Here is a 22,596-nt window from a genome sequence, read left to right on the forward strand (position 1 = left end):
CTTGTCTGTTGGATTGCATCCCATTGGTCAGATATTTTCAACTCTTAACTTTTAATTTTTGCTTAGGGTAGTCTCTTCATCTCCTCCCATTTCTTAAATTTCAAAAGCTCCCCCCTTTTCAAAAAAACTTTCCTTTCTTGTGATTTCAAACTTAAACATGTTTTTAATGATTAGAAACTTTGGCCTTATGCCACTAAATTTTCAAACTTTTTCTTAAATCAAACTTGTAAATAAACTTAACTATGTCGACTTTAATTTTTAAAAAAAAGACAAAAAAAACTAACAACCCCATTCAAATCTTTGCCTATTTGTGCCCTTTCTCTTAAACTTTTGTTAAAATCAACTCATAAACTTCTTTGAAATTTTTACCACAAACTACGGGGTTTTGACCCCTCATATTCATGTTGGCACGTAGGCATAAGACCGAAGGTCTTGTCAAACACAAAAATATAATCAATGAATTCTTTTCTCATCCCACACTCTATTTTATAAAACATCTTTTATACCAAAAACATATGCACACATAAAAAATGGCTCCTTAGGAGTACCTATGATACTTTAGGTGCTAACACCTTCCCCCTGTGTAACCAACCCCCTTACCTGCAATCTCTGGCATTTTATTAGTTTTGATTTGAAAACTTATTATCTTTGGGTTTTGTTCGTACTTTTCCCATTTCCTTTGGAAACAATAAAAGCGCGGTGGCGACTCTGGTTTTATTGACATCAAGTTTATCCATAGCCTGATGGTCATGAGTTTACCGCTACAATGGTGCTACGATTATCCTTTGATTTTGTATAGAACGAATATTTAGAAATGTCATATGCACTCAAGTAATTACATTAAACTTAGGCATATGTGACAACCATTTGCAAAAATTCGATGCACTACTCTCTTTAGAAATACTTTCATCAAACCAATTTATGAAACTTTTGTAATGCTCTGTCAACAACCATTTTTCATCCATCCGGGGTAATTTTTCCTTTAAAAGACTTTTGTGAGCGGTTAAGTAAGGTTGAACCTCACTAAGTTTATTCAACATATGCAAATGTGCTTGAAGAACTACTTTTCAGGAAAATGTATTAACATTTAAATCTTGAATACCTCTACCATCATAAAATCCATCATGACGAGACTCATGATTTCCTATAAAGGAAGTTTCTGACAAATAGCTTGTACAAAACTCAATAGCTTCTTCTGTGATGTACCTTTCTACGATTGAAGCTTTCGGACGGTGATGATTCTTTGTATACCCTTTAAAAATCTTCATGTAACGCTCTACCAGATACATCCACCGTAAATAAACTAGACCACAAATTCTAATCTCCCTTACTAGCTGAACAACTAAGTTAACCATAATGTCAAAGAATGATGGAGGAAAAAACATCTTTCATTGGCACAAGATAATTGCAGCTTCGTGTTCCAAGTCATCTAAATTTCCAGGATCAATAACTTTACTAAACATAGCATTGAATAATAAGCATAATCTGGTTATAGTTACCCTTACATTTCTTAGTAAAATGCATAGCCACTGGTAGAAGTTGTTGCATCAAGACATGACAATCATGAGATTTCAAGCCAACTAATTTGTGATCGTTCTTTGGCACAAGTTTCTTCACATTTGATGAGTATCATTTGGGAACTTTGATACCCTACAAACAATCGCAAACATATATTTTTTTCTTTTTTAGAAAAAGTGTGACATGCTAGGGGTAAATAGATTTTATTTCCTACTTCTTTTGGGGCTAACTCTTGCCGTATATCTATCACAACCATATCTTCGCGGAATTTCTTACTATTTTTTGTCTTGCCTTTAATATTGAGAAGTGTTCCAATCAGACTATCACATACATTTTTCTCCGTATGCATCACATTAAGACAATGTCTTACATCGAGACTAGACCAGTATGGAAGATCAAAGAATACCGACCTCTTTTTTCAAATATTGTCAGGAAGGTTTTTTCAGCGAGATCAAGAAATAGTTTCAATCCATTCTCATACTATATACTTAATATATTGGCTTTCATCTAACTACGATCCATAACCACATAAAGCTTCTGGGAAAAAATAGTACACAACCAACAAAAATAAAGCTTCTCAACAAGAACAACAAGAACAAGAATAATGGAGAATAACAAGAACAACAGTAATGGACCAAAGCAATAACAAGAACAACAACAATAATAGTAACATACCAAAGAATAATCGTGAGAGAGTTTTTTTGTTCTCTAGGGCTCCTTGGAGAATTAGCGTTCTTTCGTTGGCTAGAGAAGAAATGTTCTTTCGCTAGGGCTCGAGAAGTGAATGAGGTTGACGCTGAGGGAACAAAAAATATAAAGAATATTTATCGCGGTTATACTGAGAACCGAGGTAACATATCTGACATAAAATCTTTAAAAAATAAGCTTTTTGGTTCCAAAAATAGTAAAAAATTAGAGAGTATTTATCTTGGTTTTCATGAAAACCGAGGTAACATATTCGACATAAAACCTATAAAAATTAAAGTTGAATATCGAGCATTAGCACATGCTACTTGTGAAGGCTCAACAACTCCTGTCACACAATCGTACTCCCTAATAAGTACGGAGACCACGTTGCATAACACGTCAAAATCATCTCCTGACCCAAAGTCAAAATTATCTGTTACCAATTCGTCTTCCTTCGACGGGACCTCCTCTTTCACCTTTTTCTTCGACTGACTTGTCTTAGGAGAAAACAATTTCCTCCCCACTGGTTTCTTCACCTGTTCATTTGTTTAACTTTGATGTTGTTTATTGTTGCTTGACTTTGGCACCACTCGACTTTGATATTATTTGTTGCTGCTTGATTTTGCCGCCTCTCTCTCAACTTTCTTCTTTTTCTGGAACCTTCTCCATTGTGACCTTGACATGGGTTTTTTTCCTTTGTAATTACTAGGCCCGTATGAGCGCTTTTCTGACATCTGAAATTTCTCTCGATAAATCAACAAGGAACCTCGACACATCTCAAAGTTTCTCCATTTAGAATTTCCAGCCTGCTCCTTACCAATAGGCTTTGTCCACCTTTGTTGGGGAGCCTTGGACGTAGATACATAAGTGTCATACCCCAAAATTTTCCCTCCCCTTTTTATTTTCATCTAACCTTTTGGTTTGGGATTTCATTTGCATATCCATTAGCATCATAGTACATTTATTTGCATTGAGAAATAAAATCATGGATTCAGAGGTCTTGATCACACAAAGCATTGAATGAAGGCTAAGTCGTAAGCTTGGGTTCTTCCATGACATGCTTGTATGTGTGAGCCCTTCATCTTGGTTCTATTTATCATGGGGAATAGTATGAAACCCTAATTCTTTGACCATGGTTATGGTCATGGCATTGGTAATTTGGATATTGGATTACAAGTATCATCATGATCAACCAATCCCTAAAACCCTAATTTCTGATTGTGGCACTATCATCCATTGTATGTGCATCTAAGTTGGAGGTTCATCTGATCCATTTGGTCAATCATGAAGGATTCATATGCCTGATTAAGGTTCATGCAAAGCTTTATATGTTCATGGTCCTAATTGCTTGGTTGAGGTTCATTTGTTCAAGTCCATTTCCATGGCATTACAAGGTTCATCTCATTAATTTTAATGGAATGATTCATATGCCTTTTGTTTTAATATAAGGTTCATTTGTGCAAGTGCATTCTTCATTCTTCATTCATTCTATTAAATCATCCATTCAAAGTCATTTCATTAAGTCATGCTTCATTCAAGTTCACTTCATTCAAAAGCCATGTTTCACTCAAGTCTGTTTCATTTCCAAGTCCATTTGCATTTCAAATAAAGAGGATTTCATTAAAAAATAGCATTAAAATACATCACAAAGTCATTACAAATCATTCCATGCCAAGAAAAATACAACTTTTTACCTACATTGACTTTTTGGTCAACTGACTATTTTTGCCATCCTAAACCCTAATTCTTCCTTTTCACTTTTCCACAAGTCATCTTTTCTTTCACTCTTGATCTTTGATGATTTCCATAATTCAAAACTTCAAATGCAAGTTAGATGAACAACATGTTTAGGCCTTGTTCCATCCTTCCTTCATGTGTGTATCAACCCTACAAAACAATCCAATGCATCATCATTAACCATTCCAATCAATACATTATCATACCTATGACCACTACCAAACATAAAAAAGCATAACATACATTCAAACAAGTGCCAATCAATCATCCAAGCCATAGCAAACCCATGTTAAACATTAACAATACAAAACAGCCATAACATGATTTTGATTCCAATCGACACTAGCAACAACTCACTATTATGCATTCATAACAGGGTCACTTAGCAGCATCAACATCACATACCAACATGTTCATTGTAAGCATAACCATCATTCAGTAGCAGGCTAGAACTCAAACAAACTAGAATTACCATTAACAGCCAACATTCATCATAATAACAGTTCACATCACAACAACAATAATGCATCATAAACTGAAACAAAAAAACCAACAAATCATTCTAACAGCAATGTCAACTAGTAGCCAACAAATCATTCTAACAACAATGTCAACTAGTAGACAACAAATCATTCTAACAACAATGTCAACTAGTAGACCTAACATAAAAAGCTTTCACTAACTCTCATCAATACCCTAGTTAACACGTAACATGAAATCAACAACAACTGCAGAACTAACATAAGAGAGTTAATCAAAAGTTCTCACTAACTGATGCAAGAGAATTCACAACTAACTTCTAACTAGGGGTGTTCGCGGTGTGGTTTGGGCGGTTTTTGCGATAAAAATCACCCGAACCGCAAGAAAAAAAAAGCATGCGGTTTGGTTTGGTTGACTTTTAGAAATAAAACCAAACCAAATCAATGCGGTTTGGGTTGGTTCAGTTGGTTCGGTTTTTTATAATATTTTTATTGAGCCATATATACTCCTATAAATAACGACATAAATTTGTGTTTAGTCATTCATATATTACTAAATAACATCAAAATTCATCATATTTAGACAAAAACGTTTCATTCAATATACAAAAAACCAGATTAGACAAAAGTGGAATAAAAGACAAATATAAATAGTAGCATAAAATAATATCAAAGACATTATAATAAAACATAAAAAAAACATATGATATGAGAGATTAGAGAAGATGAAAAAAAGAACATAAGAGATGCGAGATTGAGAAGAAAAGTGCAATAAAAACGTAATTGGAAGAGAAAATAGTAACATAAAAGATAAAAAAGAAAGAACATAATAGATGACTTATTAGAGTAGAATAAGCGAGACCTACATGGAAAAGAAGATGAGAAGAATGTGTGATACTACTATGATAGATTTAAGAAGGTTGAAATTGAAACCCTAAGTGTGATTAATGGAAAATCGTTTGTAATTGTAAGGTTAAGACATACTAGGTTTAAGGTTTGGGTTGGATGTGGGATAAGTGAACTTTGGGTTGTAACATAATGTGGTTTGGTTTGGTTTAGTTCGGTTTGCAAAATACAAACCGCAAACCAAACCAAACCATGTGGTTTTATTAAAAAATGACCCAAACGAATCCGAACCAAATGCGGTTTTTTGCGGTTTCGGTTTGGTTTGGTTTGCGGTTTTCTATTGGGTTGGTTTGGTTTTGAACACCCCTACTTCTAACTAACCCAACTAAATTTCATCAACCCCTAAGTTGTCCAAGACATGCCCAATCCATCACTCTCACTATATAAATGATTCATCAGGATCATTCATCAAGTCTCTCAATTCCGTTTATCAAACTTCAACCCCCAGATTCATCATTCCATTCATCACAACCTCAAATCACCTTCATCATCCAATCAAATTTAGACTCGGATTCGAATTCACCCCCATCACCTTCATTCATAAAGAGAACTCTCTCAATCCCTCCCAAACCCTCACCCACTCAATACACATAATTCAATCCCTCAATCTGTGATTTAATTTATCTTTTTAGTACCTAGGATTCTTGCACAATTTTGATTCGGTTTAGGCTTTAGGGTTGGAATTGTGTGAAATTGTTGCTAGATTCAAATAGAGGAGACACAGACGAGTGGGATGATATAGGATTTTCATGGTTTGGCTTTCCACTGCCGCCGGAGGCGACAGAGGAAGGTGGCTCTCAGGCCGGGTGTGGTGAAGTTCAGAGCATGTTTTTCATTTTCAATTTGAATCATCTGAACATGGAATGATACTCTTCCATCCCTCATTTGGATAATTGGGCTCCCACTTCACCATGGGCCCATTCTTTTTCCAGTTTACACCATGATTTTCTTACCACACCTCCCTCTTATTCAAGGCAAGTGACTCGGGGTTCAATAATGGTTCTTGCGCCCTTAATCCTTTTTGCACCCTATTCAGCTCTTACACCTTCCCGCCCTTTTATATTATTTCTTGTATATTCTTTATCTTTTTTCTTGTGTTAATCTTTACTCTTTCTCTTTTAATTGGTTTAATGAATTTTTTCACATAGAAAAATCAGAATTAACATGATTAATACTCATGATTTTGATGAGGACTAATTGATTTTTAATCACTTTGAAATTGACTTGTTAATTACCTTGAAAAGAAAGCACGATTAACCTAGGTCCTTGATTAACCATGATAGGTTTTGAATGCCATTAGGATGTTAACCTTCCATTAACTTTATGGTTAATTTTAATTGTCCATTAGATTTAATTCTTTGGTTTAAAATCCCATTTGATCATATGATGCCATATGTGATCCTTTTGCCTAACTTTGATTCATGTATAACTTTAGAGATAGTTTCTAATTTGCATTCTCGTTATATCCATATCTCATTTGTATTGCATGATTGTGATTGTGCTTAAGGAGTACCATTGCCACTTGATTGTTTTAGGCATGATATTAATGTAAAGTTGTATGAATATCGTTTCATTTCTTATATGGTTTGTAATTCATCCCCCATTGTGGGTAAAGTGCCCCCCATTTCCATGAACATGTAATAGCTTAGGATCTCCCTTTCCTTTATTATTTTCTTTTGCATGTTAACTAACAAGATAAAATCAAAATGACAAAAAGAACTTTTCAAAAGAATAAAAACACACTTGATCCAACGTCAAGTGCTTTTTCCAAATAAAGTTCACTTGAAAGCAACACGAGTGCTTGATCCAATGTCAAGTACCTCATCCAATCCATTTCACTCTCATATCTTTATCTCTATCCCATTATTCTCATAACTTTCATAATAAATAAACTCTGAACACTTGATCCAACATCAAGTTCAGTTTCAAAGTATTTTCACAATAAACTGGAAGACAAAGATGGGGTGTACGTACTTGTGCACAACACTCAAGTACTTGGATTATCGTTCGTACCTAACTCGTGGTCTGATGCTTGACTTCCATTCAAAACACTTAACAATAAAACGAGTTCAATTTGATGCTCTGAGAGTGAAAAAGAATGGTTAGGATGCCATTGTCCTCTCAACTCCCGAGTATTCTGATTGTTGGTCATACTTAGTCAAGGGTTATATGCTTGTCCCCCTCTAAGTACCAATGATTAAAATCGCCAAACAATTTCATAAACATAAATTCTTTGGATGAAAAAGAGGGGTTACGATGCAACTGTCCTCTCAACTCTTAAGTACTCAGAGTGTCAGTCGTACCTAGCTTGTGGTCTGATACTTGTCTCCAAGTCTAAAATCAACCACAACTCATCAAATCCAATTTTCCGCCTTAGGGCATCAATTTTTTTTTCTCGAAGAACATGTTACTTCTATTCTACCGTGGTAAGAATAACGCTTAAGCCTCTCATGCGCGAGCATACAAGTTATGTTTAACTGAAAGAATACGATCCAAGCGCATCCATTCTACCGAAAACAAGCAAATGTTTAATTCTCCCATGCGCAAGCATACAAGCAAAGTTAACTTCTAGAACACGAGCGTTAACACTGTCTACTAAAAACAACTAACACACACTCCATTTTATACTCAAAACTACATAGCTCTAACTTCCTTATTGCACGATGAGGATACGTAGGCGAGCATGCTAATTTAAAACTTATTTTTTTCCATTAACCATTTAATCATTTAAAACTTCCTTATTTCCATTTAAAACTTATTTTCTTTCCTTGGAGAGCATACTAATTTTGTGAGAGAACTAGGAAAGTATCTCATCCTTAGATTCTCATTGTTAGCCATGTCTCCCGCCTCGGTCATATATCGATAAATATGGTCGACGGTAGACTCATTAGTGTATCTAGCAAACTTTGTAAACTTAAGGACTTTCCACCCCCTTGACAGTTCAGTCTGCAAGATGTACTCTGATATAGGAGATGTGTAATTTGGTCGTTTCAGGCCATGTTTACCCCATTTTGAGCCATTCTTCTTTCGACGATGGTCGCCAGGTTATTCTCTACTAAGAGATTCCCTTGTTGAACTTGATTAACGACTTGATCAACGTCTTGGTTTCGATTAACCATCACGATAGGTGGACACCCTACTTCCATAGGTATCTCTTGTTCGACCACCTGGGGCACCACTTGTTGCCTAATGATTTGGTGTTGTATAATAGGTCGAACTTACGTTGGGGTAGCGCAAAAAAAATCAACAATTCAATTTATTTGAGTTGTCAACTGTTGGTAAATCTGATTTGTATTTTGAATCAATGGGTTGAATATCACACCCATCTATTGGGTAAGAGTATTTACCATGCCATGGTTACTCTCATTCATCTGCTGTCTCATTTCCATTATGAGATTCGTCGTGAACGTTGGCATTGCCTAGGAACCAAATCCCATTCCTAACCGGGGTGGCATGGTCCAACTGTGGTTACCTATGGCCGATCCAGACGCCAAGATTGGCGAATACGTATTTGCAATACTATCAGCAAATGTTACATGATTAGTTTGTAGGTTTGCCATCATTGATCTTGGCATCCCATAAGGTTGTTCATGTCCCAACATGGGCATTTTGAAACTTGTGACGAAAGGCCTAGCCTCTGTCGCCATAATAGGTCTAGGAGTCACCGGGTGACTATGGGCTATTGGAGACAAAAATGTTCCTTTTGGTAGAGTTGATAGCGCAACTGTCATTGACGGTATGGCTATTATGCTAGAACTCAAAAGGATTGGTTCAATTGACATTGTAGCGACCATGCTTATCCCAGTGCTATTAGAGGGTTGTTCTCCATTGTTATTTCTAGGAATGGCCATCCTCCTAGGCGTATCTCCTTATAAAATTCCTAACTTCTCTCTTTGTTATTTTACCCCTTCTTAGTCTCATGTGCACTCAGAAATGAGAAGTTAATAAAAATAAATGATATTTTTTCGAAATAAAATCAACAATTCACATAAAAAGGGTCCCACTAGACGTGTCAAATTGTTTACTGATAAATTTGGTAAATAAAACAAGTTTCTATTAATACTTAAGGAATCAAACTCGAAAATCTCCCGGAATATATTTTTGTGAAGTTAAACCTTTGAACACCATGTTATGATTGAAATCGAAAATACAATGTGAAATTTTGACAAGACTTGGAATGTAAAAGATTTTGAAGACAAAGGTAACTGAAATTGAAATGTTAAAATGAAGATAAAATGATAAATGGTCGAAATGTAAATGAATATAGAAAAAGGCTTGAATGTAAAAGTGCTTGGAATTTATAAATGTGGAACACATGCATACATCTTCTTCACTCGTTTCTCAATTGCACAAATATTGAGTATGTGGAAATATGAGTACAATTGCGGACCCCTATAATGTAAACAGGCGTCCCGTTATATACTAATATAAAATAATCACCTACAAACGGTCGGCTAAACAAATCACGACACATTTTACTTCCATGCAACCGTTATCTTTGACGAGCCTCCACGTGTTTTCGAGTAACCACATGTTATAATTTAATTCCCGATCTTTCAATCAAACAAAATAACCAACTTAGAGCATTTAAAATTTCACTAAGTCCACAGATACTACCAACGCTCCTCGATCTTCAGGTGCTTCGACCACACTTGCCACACACATCGTTTCAACATGTTCAATAGCTTTTATCATGACACACTCATTCTTAATTTCCATTTATAACCATGTCGAAAAATCCAAGGTAACACCTTCACGAATTTATGTTCTCTATAATGGGGTTCAAGCTTCCCTTCAACAAGTTTAAAGTTAGGGTTATTGAAGATTTCCCATTCACAACTCCACCCGATGAGCTGAGCTTAGGTCAAGATCTTTCAGTACAGATGTAAATATAGAAACGACATCCCTATCTTAAAGCTCTTCATTCACCTTTTCAACCTACAAAGTAACTCGACCATGAAAGACCAGGATCAAGGAATGTTTTCCTTAAGACAAATGAAGAAGATGTGCAAAGTCTATAAGGAGAGTTTCAAAAGTTTTAAGGATATATATTATTTGGTTACCCCCTCAACCACGAAGCCCATATGAGTTTGTGTGTATTTCTGGAGAGACTTACGGTAATAGAGACTGTGTTTTGAGATGTACCTCATTTTTACTTTCAAATGCTTTGCCGGATTTGAAACGTGTAGACAAGTGTTTGAAGTACCGGAGGAATAATCACTTTCTAGAGAGTCCGAGGACATATCTATTCAAATATTGTGATCTTCCTCAAGAGGATGAGGGTTTAAAGACCAAACTTGTTGCAATTAGGAAGGGTCTAGGTTTTGTAGACGAAGATATTCCTTACGATGACGAGGCAATCAAGAAACAGTGTCGTATTATAATGATTCAACAAACCATGCAACCATCCTCTTTGCAAGATCATGCATTTTTAATATGTACAAAATCATAAAAATAAACTTCATTTTCACAACTTGATGTCATATAAAAGTAGATTAGCTGAATTCACCAACAAAAAACACAGTAGATAAATTGTGGTTATGCAAGAAAGTTGGAAACTAGTCACTTTCCAAAATACATCGAAAACTACTCATAGCCATGGAGAATTATAAATGGGAGTAACAACAGATTTAACTTGTAGATACTTATGAAGTGCTTCCAATCCATATTCTCTTCCAAATCCACTCATTTTATATCCTCCAAATGGAATATCATCTTCAAAAGCAAAATAACAGTTTATCCAAATATTTCCTGCACGAATGGATCTTGACACAGTGTTTGCTATGTCCAAATTCTTTGTCACAATACCCGCCGCTAATCCATATCTCGTATTATTAGCACTTTTAATCGCTTCCTCAATAGTCCTTCAGACACCAGACACGATATAACATCAGTAATAAATCACGCATTTTTATTCAGAGACGTCACAGGGAAAAACTTACTTAAACTTTTTCAGTGCCAACACAGGACCAAATATTTCATCTTGTGCTATAAGCATATCATCCTAAACAAAACAATTTTACAGAATAGAACAATGGTTAGTTATTAGTTTTGGCAAACATGTCCAAATTGGTTGTGGATTTGTTAATGTTACTCACCTTTATATTGGAGAAAATTGTTGGCTCAATGAAGTATCCTTTGTTTCCGACGGTTTTACCGCCGGTCAAAAGGGTAGCTCCTTCTCTTTTTCCATGTTCTATGTATGAAAGAATTTTTTCAAATTGTTTCTTGTCAACCTATACATTGTACACAAGATTGTTACCATAAAAAATTGGAGGATCTTAAATATAACAATGTTTCAAAGTAAATATAATTTGTGGAGTGTGCCTCAAGAAAACTCTAGAGTTTGTCGAATGCTAGGTGTTTCGCACGAGGTCAAACTTACTTGAGGTCCTTGTTGAACATTATGATCAAAATTGTCTCCGACAACCCAAGCTTTTGCTTTTTCGACCAATTTTTTCTCGAATTCTCCGTAGATTCCTTCTTGAACGAACACTCGTGAACTTGCGACACACACTTCTCCCTATTGTCACAAAAGGCAACAAACATGTAAGGTTGGTAATTGACACTTTAGAAAACCAAAGAGAGGATTTTCATGAAAGCAATTTCACCTTGTTGAATAAGATGCCTATAAGAGCAAGTTCAGTAGCTTTTTCAATATCAGCATCATCAAAGATTATGAGTGGTGACTTGCCTCCTAATTCAAGTGAAACTTGTTTCAAGTTACTCTTTGCCGCAGCTTCCATTATCTTTCGTCCGGTTTGTGTCGAACCAGTAAAGCTTACCTAAACATACACCACCAACCAATTAGTCATGAGCGCGCGATTCCAAGGTCAGGACATCAATGTTTTGACGTCTCAACGACCATGATTAGGCCGCAACAACTACATTTGACTGTCATTATCATCATCCATAATAACAAAGCTTGCGATGCAAGTTACCCAAATTTAAAATATTTCTTTCAAATTTCATATCTTCGACAAGTAGTTAAATTACCGCATCAATGTCCATGTGTGAGCTAATTGCAGCCCCAGCAATTTCTCCAAATCCCGGTACTACATTCAACACTCCGTCCGGGATTCCAGCCTTAAAAAAGAGAAAGAAAGAACAACGAACCGAATATGAGACACGTAATATGAGACGAACCGAGTACTATATAGAAATCATTGATTTGATGAAACATTACCAATTTAGCTAGATGAGCATAAAACAAAGCGGAGAGAGGTGTTTGTTCAGCAGGTTTGAGAACCATGGTGCATCCAGCAGCCAAACAAGGGCTAACCTTGACAAAGAACATTGAAGTAGGAAAGTTCCAAGGAATGATGTGTCCAACAACACCAATTGGTTCCATCAATGTATAAGCATGGAACTGTCGAGAAGGTTTTAATACATTTCCATGAATTTTATCAGCAGCACCTGCATAGTAACGTAGTGTATTTGCTGCAGAAGGAATGTCTAAAGCCTTACACATATGGTACAACTTTCCTGCATCAATGGCATCAAGTGCTGCTAGCTCTTCTATGTTTTCGTCGATAAGGTTCGCGAATTTCATCATTATTTTTGCCCTTTCCTGATAATCATATGATGCTAAATTAAAATAAGATGAAAGTAATAAAAGGACACATGTTTTCATATCCACAAGAGTATAAAAAAATAAGGTTTAAATAATCGATTAATTTTTATAAATTGACATGTTTTTTATTTTTGTTTTTATATATTTTTTTAATGTAAATGATTCCTGAATATTAAATTTCTTTTGGTTTTAGTTTTTAAAATTAAAATATGCAAGAAACTTACTGATTTTTTTGTGAATTTTAACTTTAAGAACTAAAAGCAAATAAAATTCAACCTTTAAGAATTTTATATATAAAAAATACTGGAAAAAAAACAAAAACACGTCAATTTTGATGATGAATTGACTATTTAAGACAAAAAAATAAAAAGAAGATATAATACTCCTATATATTGTGATACAATGTGAGTTATAAGTCTCATATTAGTTGGAAAAATAGAAATTGAACAATTTATAAATGAGATGACTCATATTTCTAATGTCTTCAAGTTTTGTAGTGAGTAGAAGTATCTCTCACTTATGTGGTTGCTCTTGAAGAAATATGGATGCCCCCTCATGATCAATATGTGTATCTCTTACTTATGCAATTTTATCTGATCTTCCACATCAGAAAAGAAATTGTATATTACGTGTTGGTTGAGAATTTATTTTTCTGCGGTAAAGATTTTGGTTGCAATGTTAAGTTTTTCATGTGTAGTGAAAATTGACTTAGAGAAATTTGATGAAAGAATCAATTTTTCCTTGTGGAAAAATCAAGTCAAAGATGTTTTGATACAATTAGGATTACAAAAGGCATTTTGAAAGGAAGCATTTTAAACATGGACAACGAGAAGTGGGAGGAACTAGATTTGAGAGCTACGAGTACATTTCACATACCTTTGGCTAAGAATATTCTTGTGAATGTTCTTGACACGTTGTCAGACAAAGAACTTTGGGAGAAACTTGAAGGGCTATATCAACGAAAAGGTATATCAAATCAGTTGTTGTTGAAGGAGTAGTTTTATAGCTTGTGTATGGATGAACATACGGAAGTATATGATCATATAAGTGTTCTCAATGGTATTGTTTTTGAATAAGAAACTATTGGGGTCAAGATTGATTATGAAGATAAATTTATGAGCATAGTAAACCTCTTTTGATATATTAGAAGGAAACTTTGAGTTTTGAAGAAGTTGCTAGTAAAATTATTTCTGAAGAAAGAGGATTGAAAGGATGGGATAATACTTCATCAAACTCAACGTTGGTTGCTAGAGGAATGCCTTATGTGAAGAAAAATAATGAAACGAGTGTGATATATTGGAAATGTGGAAATATTGGGCATGTAAAGTATAAATGTCTTGATGGGGTATCGTCAGAGAAAAGTTAAGAGTCAAATACTAGCAATATCTTCCTTGTTGTGAGAGATGATTATCTTCTCTAAAAAATTGAGAAGTGTGTCCTCATGACATTTCACTGTCAGGGGAAAGGACAAGTTATTGCTAGAAGATTAACACATGGGCATTGATGCAAAGTGTATCATGAGATTATGTTTATGGTTGAAGATCTTCCTACCAACATGGAAGTTGCACCATAAATTCTTGAAGTGGTTTAACTTCTAGTGAAGTATACTCTCCTTTAGATGGAGTATGATAGTTTTAAACTATGATTGTCAGTGAAAACAATGTGAAAACCCGTGGGATTATGTAGCTTCAAGTGACTATACTCTTTATGGTGAAGTATGATTGTTGGTGAAGACAATGAAAGTTGATATATTATTTTCAATAAAGGTGAAGATTTTTGGGTTGGATGAAAATATACATGTTGAAGAAGTTCCACATCACTTAGTTTTGTAAAGAAAGATGAAGTCTAAGGCTATATAAAAGATTCAATTTCTTCGTTACAAAATTTATCAGTCAAAAGTACTTTAAGCTTGTATTTAACTTTTTTATATTTGTCTCATATACTCTTGTGTTAGACTGTTGTGTGGGGTAGTTAAATATTTTTTTTGGAATGTGTGTGTGTCAATGATTTGGGATGATTGAGGGTAGTATAAGTATTATAACAATTTTTACTATTATTCTCTATTTGTCATTTGACAATAATTGTTTTTTTTTCTTCGGCTTTGGAATTTCCACGTTAAATTATCGTGTGGTTATTATATTACTTTTTTCTCTATGCATTTGTTTTTACTAACAAATCCTTGTATCAGAGCCTTCCTGACAAGGTGGTGGTCATGTCAAAAGTCGTGTCTTGTTAAAGTGTTCGTAACAGGGTAAGGATGATGTGGATGAAAGAGCATCTTGTCACGTGTTTGTGACGTGGCAAGAGTGTCAACATCGGTACACGTGTATAAAAAATAGAGGTTTGACACTTTATAAGTGAGAGAACCCATATATATATTTTCCTTGGCTTTGTTTGAGAGTTTGGAGTAGAAAAACTTTGAAGAAAAATGAAGGATTGGGTGAAAAAATGAAGGGATTTAGTTGACGAGAATTTTGGGATTTTATTTTCATTCATAATACAAAATCTCTTAGTTTGGAGAACTAAAAAATTATATTAGAGGGGGATTTGAAAGGTTTTAGAGAACTTAGATAAATTGTTCAAATTATATATATATATATATATATATATATATATATATATATATATATATATATATATATATATATATATATATATATATATATATATATATATATATATATATATATATATATATATATATAAATTAAAAATATGTTAATGACAAATAGTCATTCATCATTCTATACAAAATCATTCTTTTAAAAAATATCAAAGATTTTTCTATACTTTCTTCAAATTTCCTTTCTTGAAAAGCCTTACTTTTCCTCCCCTCTTAACACACAAACAAATCCTTTAAATTTGGGGTGAATATGTCGTGATTCTCTCACTTGTGTGTTTGATCTTGATCCAATGTGGATGTTCCTCTTATTACTCATCACTATATCATATTATATATAAATGAAACTCAACATTTTCATATTATTGTCATTTTTATGTAAATATTTAGGTTTCGGTGTATATAATAATATACTTTCTTTATACTTAAATATAAGTATTTTTTTGATAATTTTTTTTATTTAGGAATATACATCCAATTTTAAATTATTAAAAATACTTAATGTTTTTATTAAAATGAACTCATTATTAATATTTGTGATCGAAATATAAAAGGTGAAGATTGTATATATGGACCAGTATATCAATAATGGTTCAAGTCCACACTTGACATCCACTAACTTCAGCCTTTTTGAGCTAGAGCACGATAAGTCCTTTAAAAGTACCTGTTGTTAGGAAAGTGGGACGAGTTCATCCGATCATTAGCTCGACTCGATCTAGGACTAGGAAGTCAATTCAATTTTGTTGACTCAGCTACAATTCATGTAACAGTTCAAATAGAAATTACATACACCCAGACAATAAGACAATACACTTATTGGCAGTGAAGGTTTAACGACCATAACAATCAAGATCCTTAAGACAGGTACGAAGAGACTTAGGTATAAGTGTACCAGTAAACCCGAAGAAAATGATCACTTATTCACATAATACTATAAGATGGGCTTTATTGGTGTCCATTGTGAGGTGTCAGTAAAACTAACTTGTACCACATATTGTTGTTAGTCCAACCATCTTCTCATAGTGGTAAGGGCTATTGTTAGTAAATGTTGACCGTTATGGAAGAAATGCTTGAAAAATGAAACTGTGTATGGCGACATTTACAACCTTGAACAACAACAATCGACTCTTGAGTGGCAAGAGAAATCCATATATCCTTAACCTCTTCCACAAAAATTTGGGTCACATTTGTCCCATATAACTTCAAGCCACCCCTTTGATAATTTTCTATGGAAAGAGAAACCCCAAGAGAATATTATCATCTTTAACAATTAAATGAAAATAATTGGTGCAATGAATTTTCTCAAGTGTAAACTCCTTAGTGGTGCATTGAAAGAGGCGACTCTGTGCTGGTATATGAACCTCCTTATGCTTTCAATAATTAGTTATCAGGATCTCTTAAGGAGGCTAATTCATAAACTCTTGCAATAAAAGATTGTAAGATTTATATAACAAGCTTGTTCAATGTGTGGTAGGGTCATGCCAAGTCCTTGAGAAAGTATTTGGCGAGGTTCAATGAGGCTACCATAAAGTTTGTAAATTCCAATTAGAAAATGTTTGTAGGGGCTTTCCGAAATGATCTCAATGTCAGAAATTTCAATGAGCCCCTTTCTCCGAAGCTAAAACATTCGATGAAAGAAATTATGGCAGAGGCAAAATGCTATGTAAAATAGAGGAAAACAATGATGAATAAAGAGATAAAAATGCAAAGGAGATGAGCATTGGGAAGCGTGAGTCCTCTAATCATCAAAGAAATCAAACCACACAACGAGTCTGAGATATGGGTGCGTTGAAGCCATCCAAGAGACCCCTAGAAAATCACACACCAATTAACACAAATACTTTGAGAATTGTTCCATAACATGACTATTCTAGAGCCTCCAACGCAAATGAGAGGTGATGGGGAGCGAGCTCTAAAAATGGTGCAAGTACCACAAGGTAAAAAGACATCATACAAATGACTATACTAGTTGAAGAAAGAGATATAATGTATTATTTAGGAAGACCCCCTAAGGAGGTATGTCCAAGGGAGCTCTCATAACACAAGAAGAATGCCACATCAATCAGGGAGAGATCGCCAAAGAAGTCCTCAACCAAGAAAGAATAAGGACCAATATGAGAGAAATGATGTCGAGTTGGTATGTCATACTCAAACATTATTCTCGTAGATTTTGTAGGAGGTGTTGCGTCAAGCTCTTCTTGAAACAAACATGCTTTCCAAGTTATGCACGATTTTGATCCACTCCCGAAACCAATGACAACCACCTTACTCAAGATTAGATTTCCATACCAAGATGATGTACGAGTAGAGATAACAATGGTAGAGTTTGAACAAAGTACTATAGTACATGTTCTGCTATTCGTGGTTTTAAAAAAAACTCTCGTATTGAACATATATCCGCATGGGCATCGAAGTTTGTATCCATAACCGTGTTATATGGGTACCTAATACCCATACTCATACTCGTATCTACATTTCCATTGAAAGTAAACCAATCAATAATAACATATCATATTATTTTAAGTTTTATTAAAAATGTTTTCAAAAAAATTATTTTTAAATTACAAAATAAACGAATATTTATATTAAAATATTTAGTAGTCTAATAGTAATGTATTCTTTTCTTTTGATAGACCTATGTATTTTTAATGTATTCTAATTTAAAATGTCCATAACATTCTTGTCTTTTGTAACCAATGAGGATCAAAATCCACCGGACAATATTCATAGGTGACATTTGTTATCTTTTATTATATTATTAATTAAAAAAAAACATTTAGCCCCATAAATAAATACTCCTTCATTCATTCTCATAACATATTTATACTATCTTTGACGTAATAACTTATTAATAAATAAGTTCAATCTAAATCTCAAAGTCAACCAAATGAGAAATTGCAAAGAATAACTAATTTCATTTTAAAAAATAACGTACAGTGCCGGAGAGGCGAGGCCATGGACCTGAGTCAAATGCACGACGAGCTGCCTTTACGGCAATATCAATGTCTTCTTTGGTTCCTTCACTGATTCTTGCTATAACATCTCCTGTTCTTGGATCTATTGTCTCAAAACTCTTCCCTAAGATGAATATTATCATTCATATTAGAAGGTAATAGAACAGTTTTGATGGTGTGCAAGACAGTCTACATAGCATCAAACATTTTTATAATTAAATTATAACAAAAAAAATCACCATACATATATTTCATACTTAATTTACGGTTAAATAGAATCTCTTAAAAAAAATACGATTCTGATTTAAAAGAGTTAAGAAAAGTAGAAAAACAAAAGCTGAATGATAGGAGCATCGAAGTAAAAGAAAAATATTGTTATATATAATATTGACCTGAAACTGATTCAACAAAATCTCCATTGATGAATAGTTTGGTGAACTTGATGGTAGGGACATTGGTGATGGAGGATGTTGTGCCATTAGGATGGTCAATACTCATCTTTGTGTGTGTGGATGCTAATGAAATGGAAGTTGAGAGAAAATGGTTAAAACTTGAGATGTTAGTGACTTATTATAGAGGAAAAAGTATAGTAGGAGATGTCATTTAAAAGAAGAAAAAAAGTTGGTAGGGACGTTATAATAGCATAATATTTCAACTAAACTTCATATATAATAGAAATATTATAATAGTATAATATTGCTTAAGTTTTCCCTAGTGGGCCTACTATAACATTAAAACAAAACTTGTTAGTCCGTGGAATTTGTGTTATTGATTAACTTGATCCTTAAATTTTTTATGATATTTAAATAGTTTAACAATTTGATTTGATATTATATCAAATAAGTTTATCCGGCAAGTTTGATTATTTGGCACGTTAAGTGTATTATTGGAAGCTTGGTCACATAGATAATGACAAAATTGATAGATTTTTTTTTATGAATAAAAGACCTTTTCCTTTTCTACTCTATTCTAATTTGTTAACCTTAATCCTACCAATCGAATGTTAAAAATCTCAATGACTTTTTTCATAGGATATGGTTTAGCATTTGGTTGTTGGATCCACTATTTATTTTGGTAGCATGTCTAGCCGAAAACATAATATTATTACTAATTTTCTTCATTTTATTATTGGTAATCCATCTTCCATTTTTTTTTAGAGACAAGTCTAAAATATCTTATTTTCAAGAAATTGTAGATAAGATCAAGTGTAAACTCTCTATTTGAATGGCCCTTTTACTTTTCATAGTAGGTAAAGCAAAATTTGTTAAAAGTACAATTTATATCATGTTGTTATATAGTTTTCACGTATATCAATGGTATGCTAGATTATCATCTCATGTGGTTTGTTCATGAGATGTTTGAGAAGAGAAAATTGATTACTCTAACTTAGACATAAAATATGTAAGCCTAGAGCTATATAAAATTAGGTTTAAGATCCATTAAAATATCAACAAAGTTGTCTTCTTTCATTTGATTTGAAAATATCTCATTTTTTATATTCATTGAGCTATTTTGTTGAGAGCTCGTATCAAAAGAGGAAGTTGTCACATTCACTCCTTTATTTAGTCTTATATTAAATCTCATTTACATATTATTCAGGATAACTCTCTATGTAAATTGGTAATGGTCACAAAATTAATTTCAAGACCGACTGCTGGCTCAATGAGTCTCTGTTAAAAAAAATTCAAATTGATCCTCATATTAGCCTAAAATCACATTACATTCATGACAAAAATTAATGTATCTCTACTTATATAAATTTTTTATTAATTTGAAAAAATGAAAGATATTTGGATTTCAGAGTTGATTTGTCTAAGAGCGTTCAATAGTTACCATGAGAAAGTTTGACAACAAATGTCTACCATCGATGCTTTCACACATTCTTCCAATTTGACTTTTTATGTATGAGGAAGACATGGAAGCAACTTTGATTTGGTTTATCTTGGAAGATGACATTGAAACATATTTGATTGACATTGGTGATGTGAAACGGAGATGTGGTATTGCTTATTTGATTCTCACATTTTTGTGTTCAACATAAAAGAAAATTTGAGGAATAAATGGTGGATTAGGGTTAGCATAAGTTCGGGAAGATGACTATAAAGGGAAATTATTAACTATTCCAAATTAAAATAAATATGTAATAATATTCAAATATAATGCATTAAAAATAATTTAATATAGTAAATTCCCCTTTGGCCATTAGTTTAAGTGCAAAATTTCAAATTTAAGTCAATTGTCATGTCAGGTCAAAATCCTTTTGAAGAATTTAACATAAGGGACCAAATGTGTGGATTGAAACTATTAGGATGATTATTCTTGGAAAAAATATGAGGAACTAAAAGTGAAGTTTTGTATATTTGGGAGGACCCAAAACATATTTAACTCATTATTTAATTATTTATAAATAAGATATTAAACTAAAATCGTTTTTAAATTTGGATTAAATATACGACACCCCCTGCAATGTATGCAAGTTTCGCTTTATCCCCTTGTAATTTTTTTTGCCCCCTCCCCTAAGCGTACAATTTGAACACTGAATCTAGGGGGGGTAAATAATTTTTTTTTACAGGGGTAACTTTTGCGCTTAGAGGAAATAAACACGGAATTTTAACATTTCAAGGTGGGATCAAAATTTTTTTTACAGGGGGTAAACCGAATTTCGCTAACATTACAGGGGGTATCATATATTTAATCCATTAAATTTTTAGAAGATGGAACGATAAAAAAACCAACTTAAATAAGCGTAAATGTTTATCCAAGCCTAAAGATCCAGATGGTTGAGTTGCTCAAGGAATTCAAAGATTGTTTCGCTTTGGATTATGATGAAATGCCAGGACTTAGTCGATATTTGGTGGAGTTAAGGGTGTCAATTCAACCAGACAAGAGGCCAGTGAAACAAACACCAAGAAGATTTGCACAATAAGTGATTTTGAAGATCAAAGAGGAAATTGAAAGGCTTCTAAGGAACAAATTCATACAAACTGCAAGGTATGTCAAATGGTTAGAAAATATAGTTCATGTTATTAAAAAGAATGGAACTCTTAGAGTCTGTATTGATTTTAGAGATTTCAATTCTACTACTCCAAAAGATGAATACCCAATTCATGTCGTAGAAATGATGGTCAATTCTGCAGCAGGTTTTGAATATTTAAGTATTTTAGATATGCCTCATTAAGAGACATGTGGGTCAGAAACCAAGAAATTGGCATAAGACTTTAGACTAAGTATTATGGACTTGTCGAAATTCCCCTAAAGAGGAAACTAACTCTACTCCATTTCGACTGACATTTGTTTATGATGCAGATTTTCCTATCAAAATTTATTTACAATCAATTAGAATTCAAAGACTAGTTGAAATTCCTTCTGACCATTATTGGAATATGATGTTGGAAGAATTATTTGATTTAGATTAGGAAAGGTTAGTTGCATTGAACGTTCTCATAAGACAAAAAGTGTGAATAGCTAAGACTTATAATAAGAAAGTTAAGTCAGAAAAAAACTCAGTTGGTGATTATGTTTGGAAAGTTATTTTACTTATGGATCGAAAAGATAGAACTTTAGGTAAATGGTCACCAAATTGGAAGGGTTCATTTCGAATCACTCGAGTGTTTTCAAATAATGCTTATGAAATTGAAGAGTTGAATCCTGAAGATCGAACTCTAAGAATAAATGATAAGTACTTTAAAAAGTACAAGCTTATGCCACAACAGGTTTGTCATACCCCAATTTTGACCCTGAATCGCTGATTCAATACATTCATCATAGCTATTGCATGTTTACATAGCATACCATGCATTCCATACCGCATAGTACCTAAAATATCAGTCGAAATAATTTTTTCGGATCTACGGACAAACCGGTTGAATTAATCAACGGATGTGCGTCAAATCAGTGGACGAGAAATTTCAAAATCAAGCTTCTAGACATCAATTTTATTAATCTACGTTTCGCGTAGTTTAATCTGGTATGCTCGATTTATTTTTCGGCTAATTTCTCGGTCACTTTTTGATCAGCTCAATAAGTTTATTTCACACTGATCATTTTGGTGCATTCAATTTAATTTTTCGTGCATTTTTAAGCTTGATTTTTTTTTTATTTTAATTTTTTATCAAAAGGTCA

The 22,596-nt window shown here is 33.5% G+C and overlaps 1 protein-coding gene across 2 annotated transcripts; it reads right to left on the bottom strand.

Moving 5' to 3' along the window:
- Positions 1-10,807: 10,807 nt before the first annotated feature.
- On the bottom strand, positions 10,808-19,110 carry LOC127105827 (aldehyde dehydrogenase family 2 member C4). 2 transcript variants are annotated; one of them, XM_051043040.1, is made up of 9 exons: positions 18,867-19,110; positions 18,456-18,598; positions 12,514-12,897; positions 12,324-12,413; positions 11,939-12,112; positions 11,713-11,850; positions 11,426-11,563; positions 11,270-11,331; positions 10,808-11,191 (listed from the first exon to the last, which is right to left on the bottom strand). In XM_051043040.1, the coding sequence occupies exons 1-9, from the start codon at positions 18,970-18,972 to the stop codon at positions 10,918-10,920; spliced, it is 1,509 nt and encodes a 502-aa protein (XP_050898997.1). In that variant the 5' UTR covers positions 18,973-19,110; the 3' UTR covers positions 10,808-10,917. The 2 variants fall into 2 exon arrangements, with proteins under 2 accessions (XP_050898997.1, XP_050898998.1); XM_051043041.1 differs by having other exon boundaries at positions 18,456-18,593; positions 18,867-19,103.
- Between the last annotated feature and the right edge of the window lie 3,486 nt (positions 19,111-22,596).

The sequence above is a fragment of the Lathyrus oleraceus genome, chromosome 7 (genome assembly GCF_024323335.1).
Source record: "Lathyrus oleraceus cultivar Zhongwan6 chromosome 7, CAAS_Psat_ZW6_1.0, whole genome shotgun sequence".
NCBI lineage: Eukaryota > Viridiplantae > Streptophyta > Magnoliopsida > Fabales > Fabaceae > Lathyrus > Lathyrus oleraceus.

Excerpts from the sequence above, each read along its gene's own strand:
- LOC127105827 (XM_051043040.1), bottom strand. The coding sequence starts at position 18,972 with ATGAGTATTGACCATCCTAATGGCACAACATCCTCCATCACCAATGTC. Across the intron at positions 12,113-12,323 it reads CACACATGGACATTGATGCG|GTAAGCTTTACTGGTTCGAC; the intron begins GTAATTTAACTA and ends GTGTATGTTTAG. Across the intron at positions 11,564-11,712 it reads ATGTTCAACAAGGACCTCAA|GTTGACAAGAAACAATTTGA; the intron begins GTAAGTTTGACC and ends TACAATGTATAG.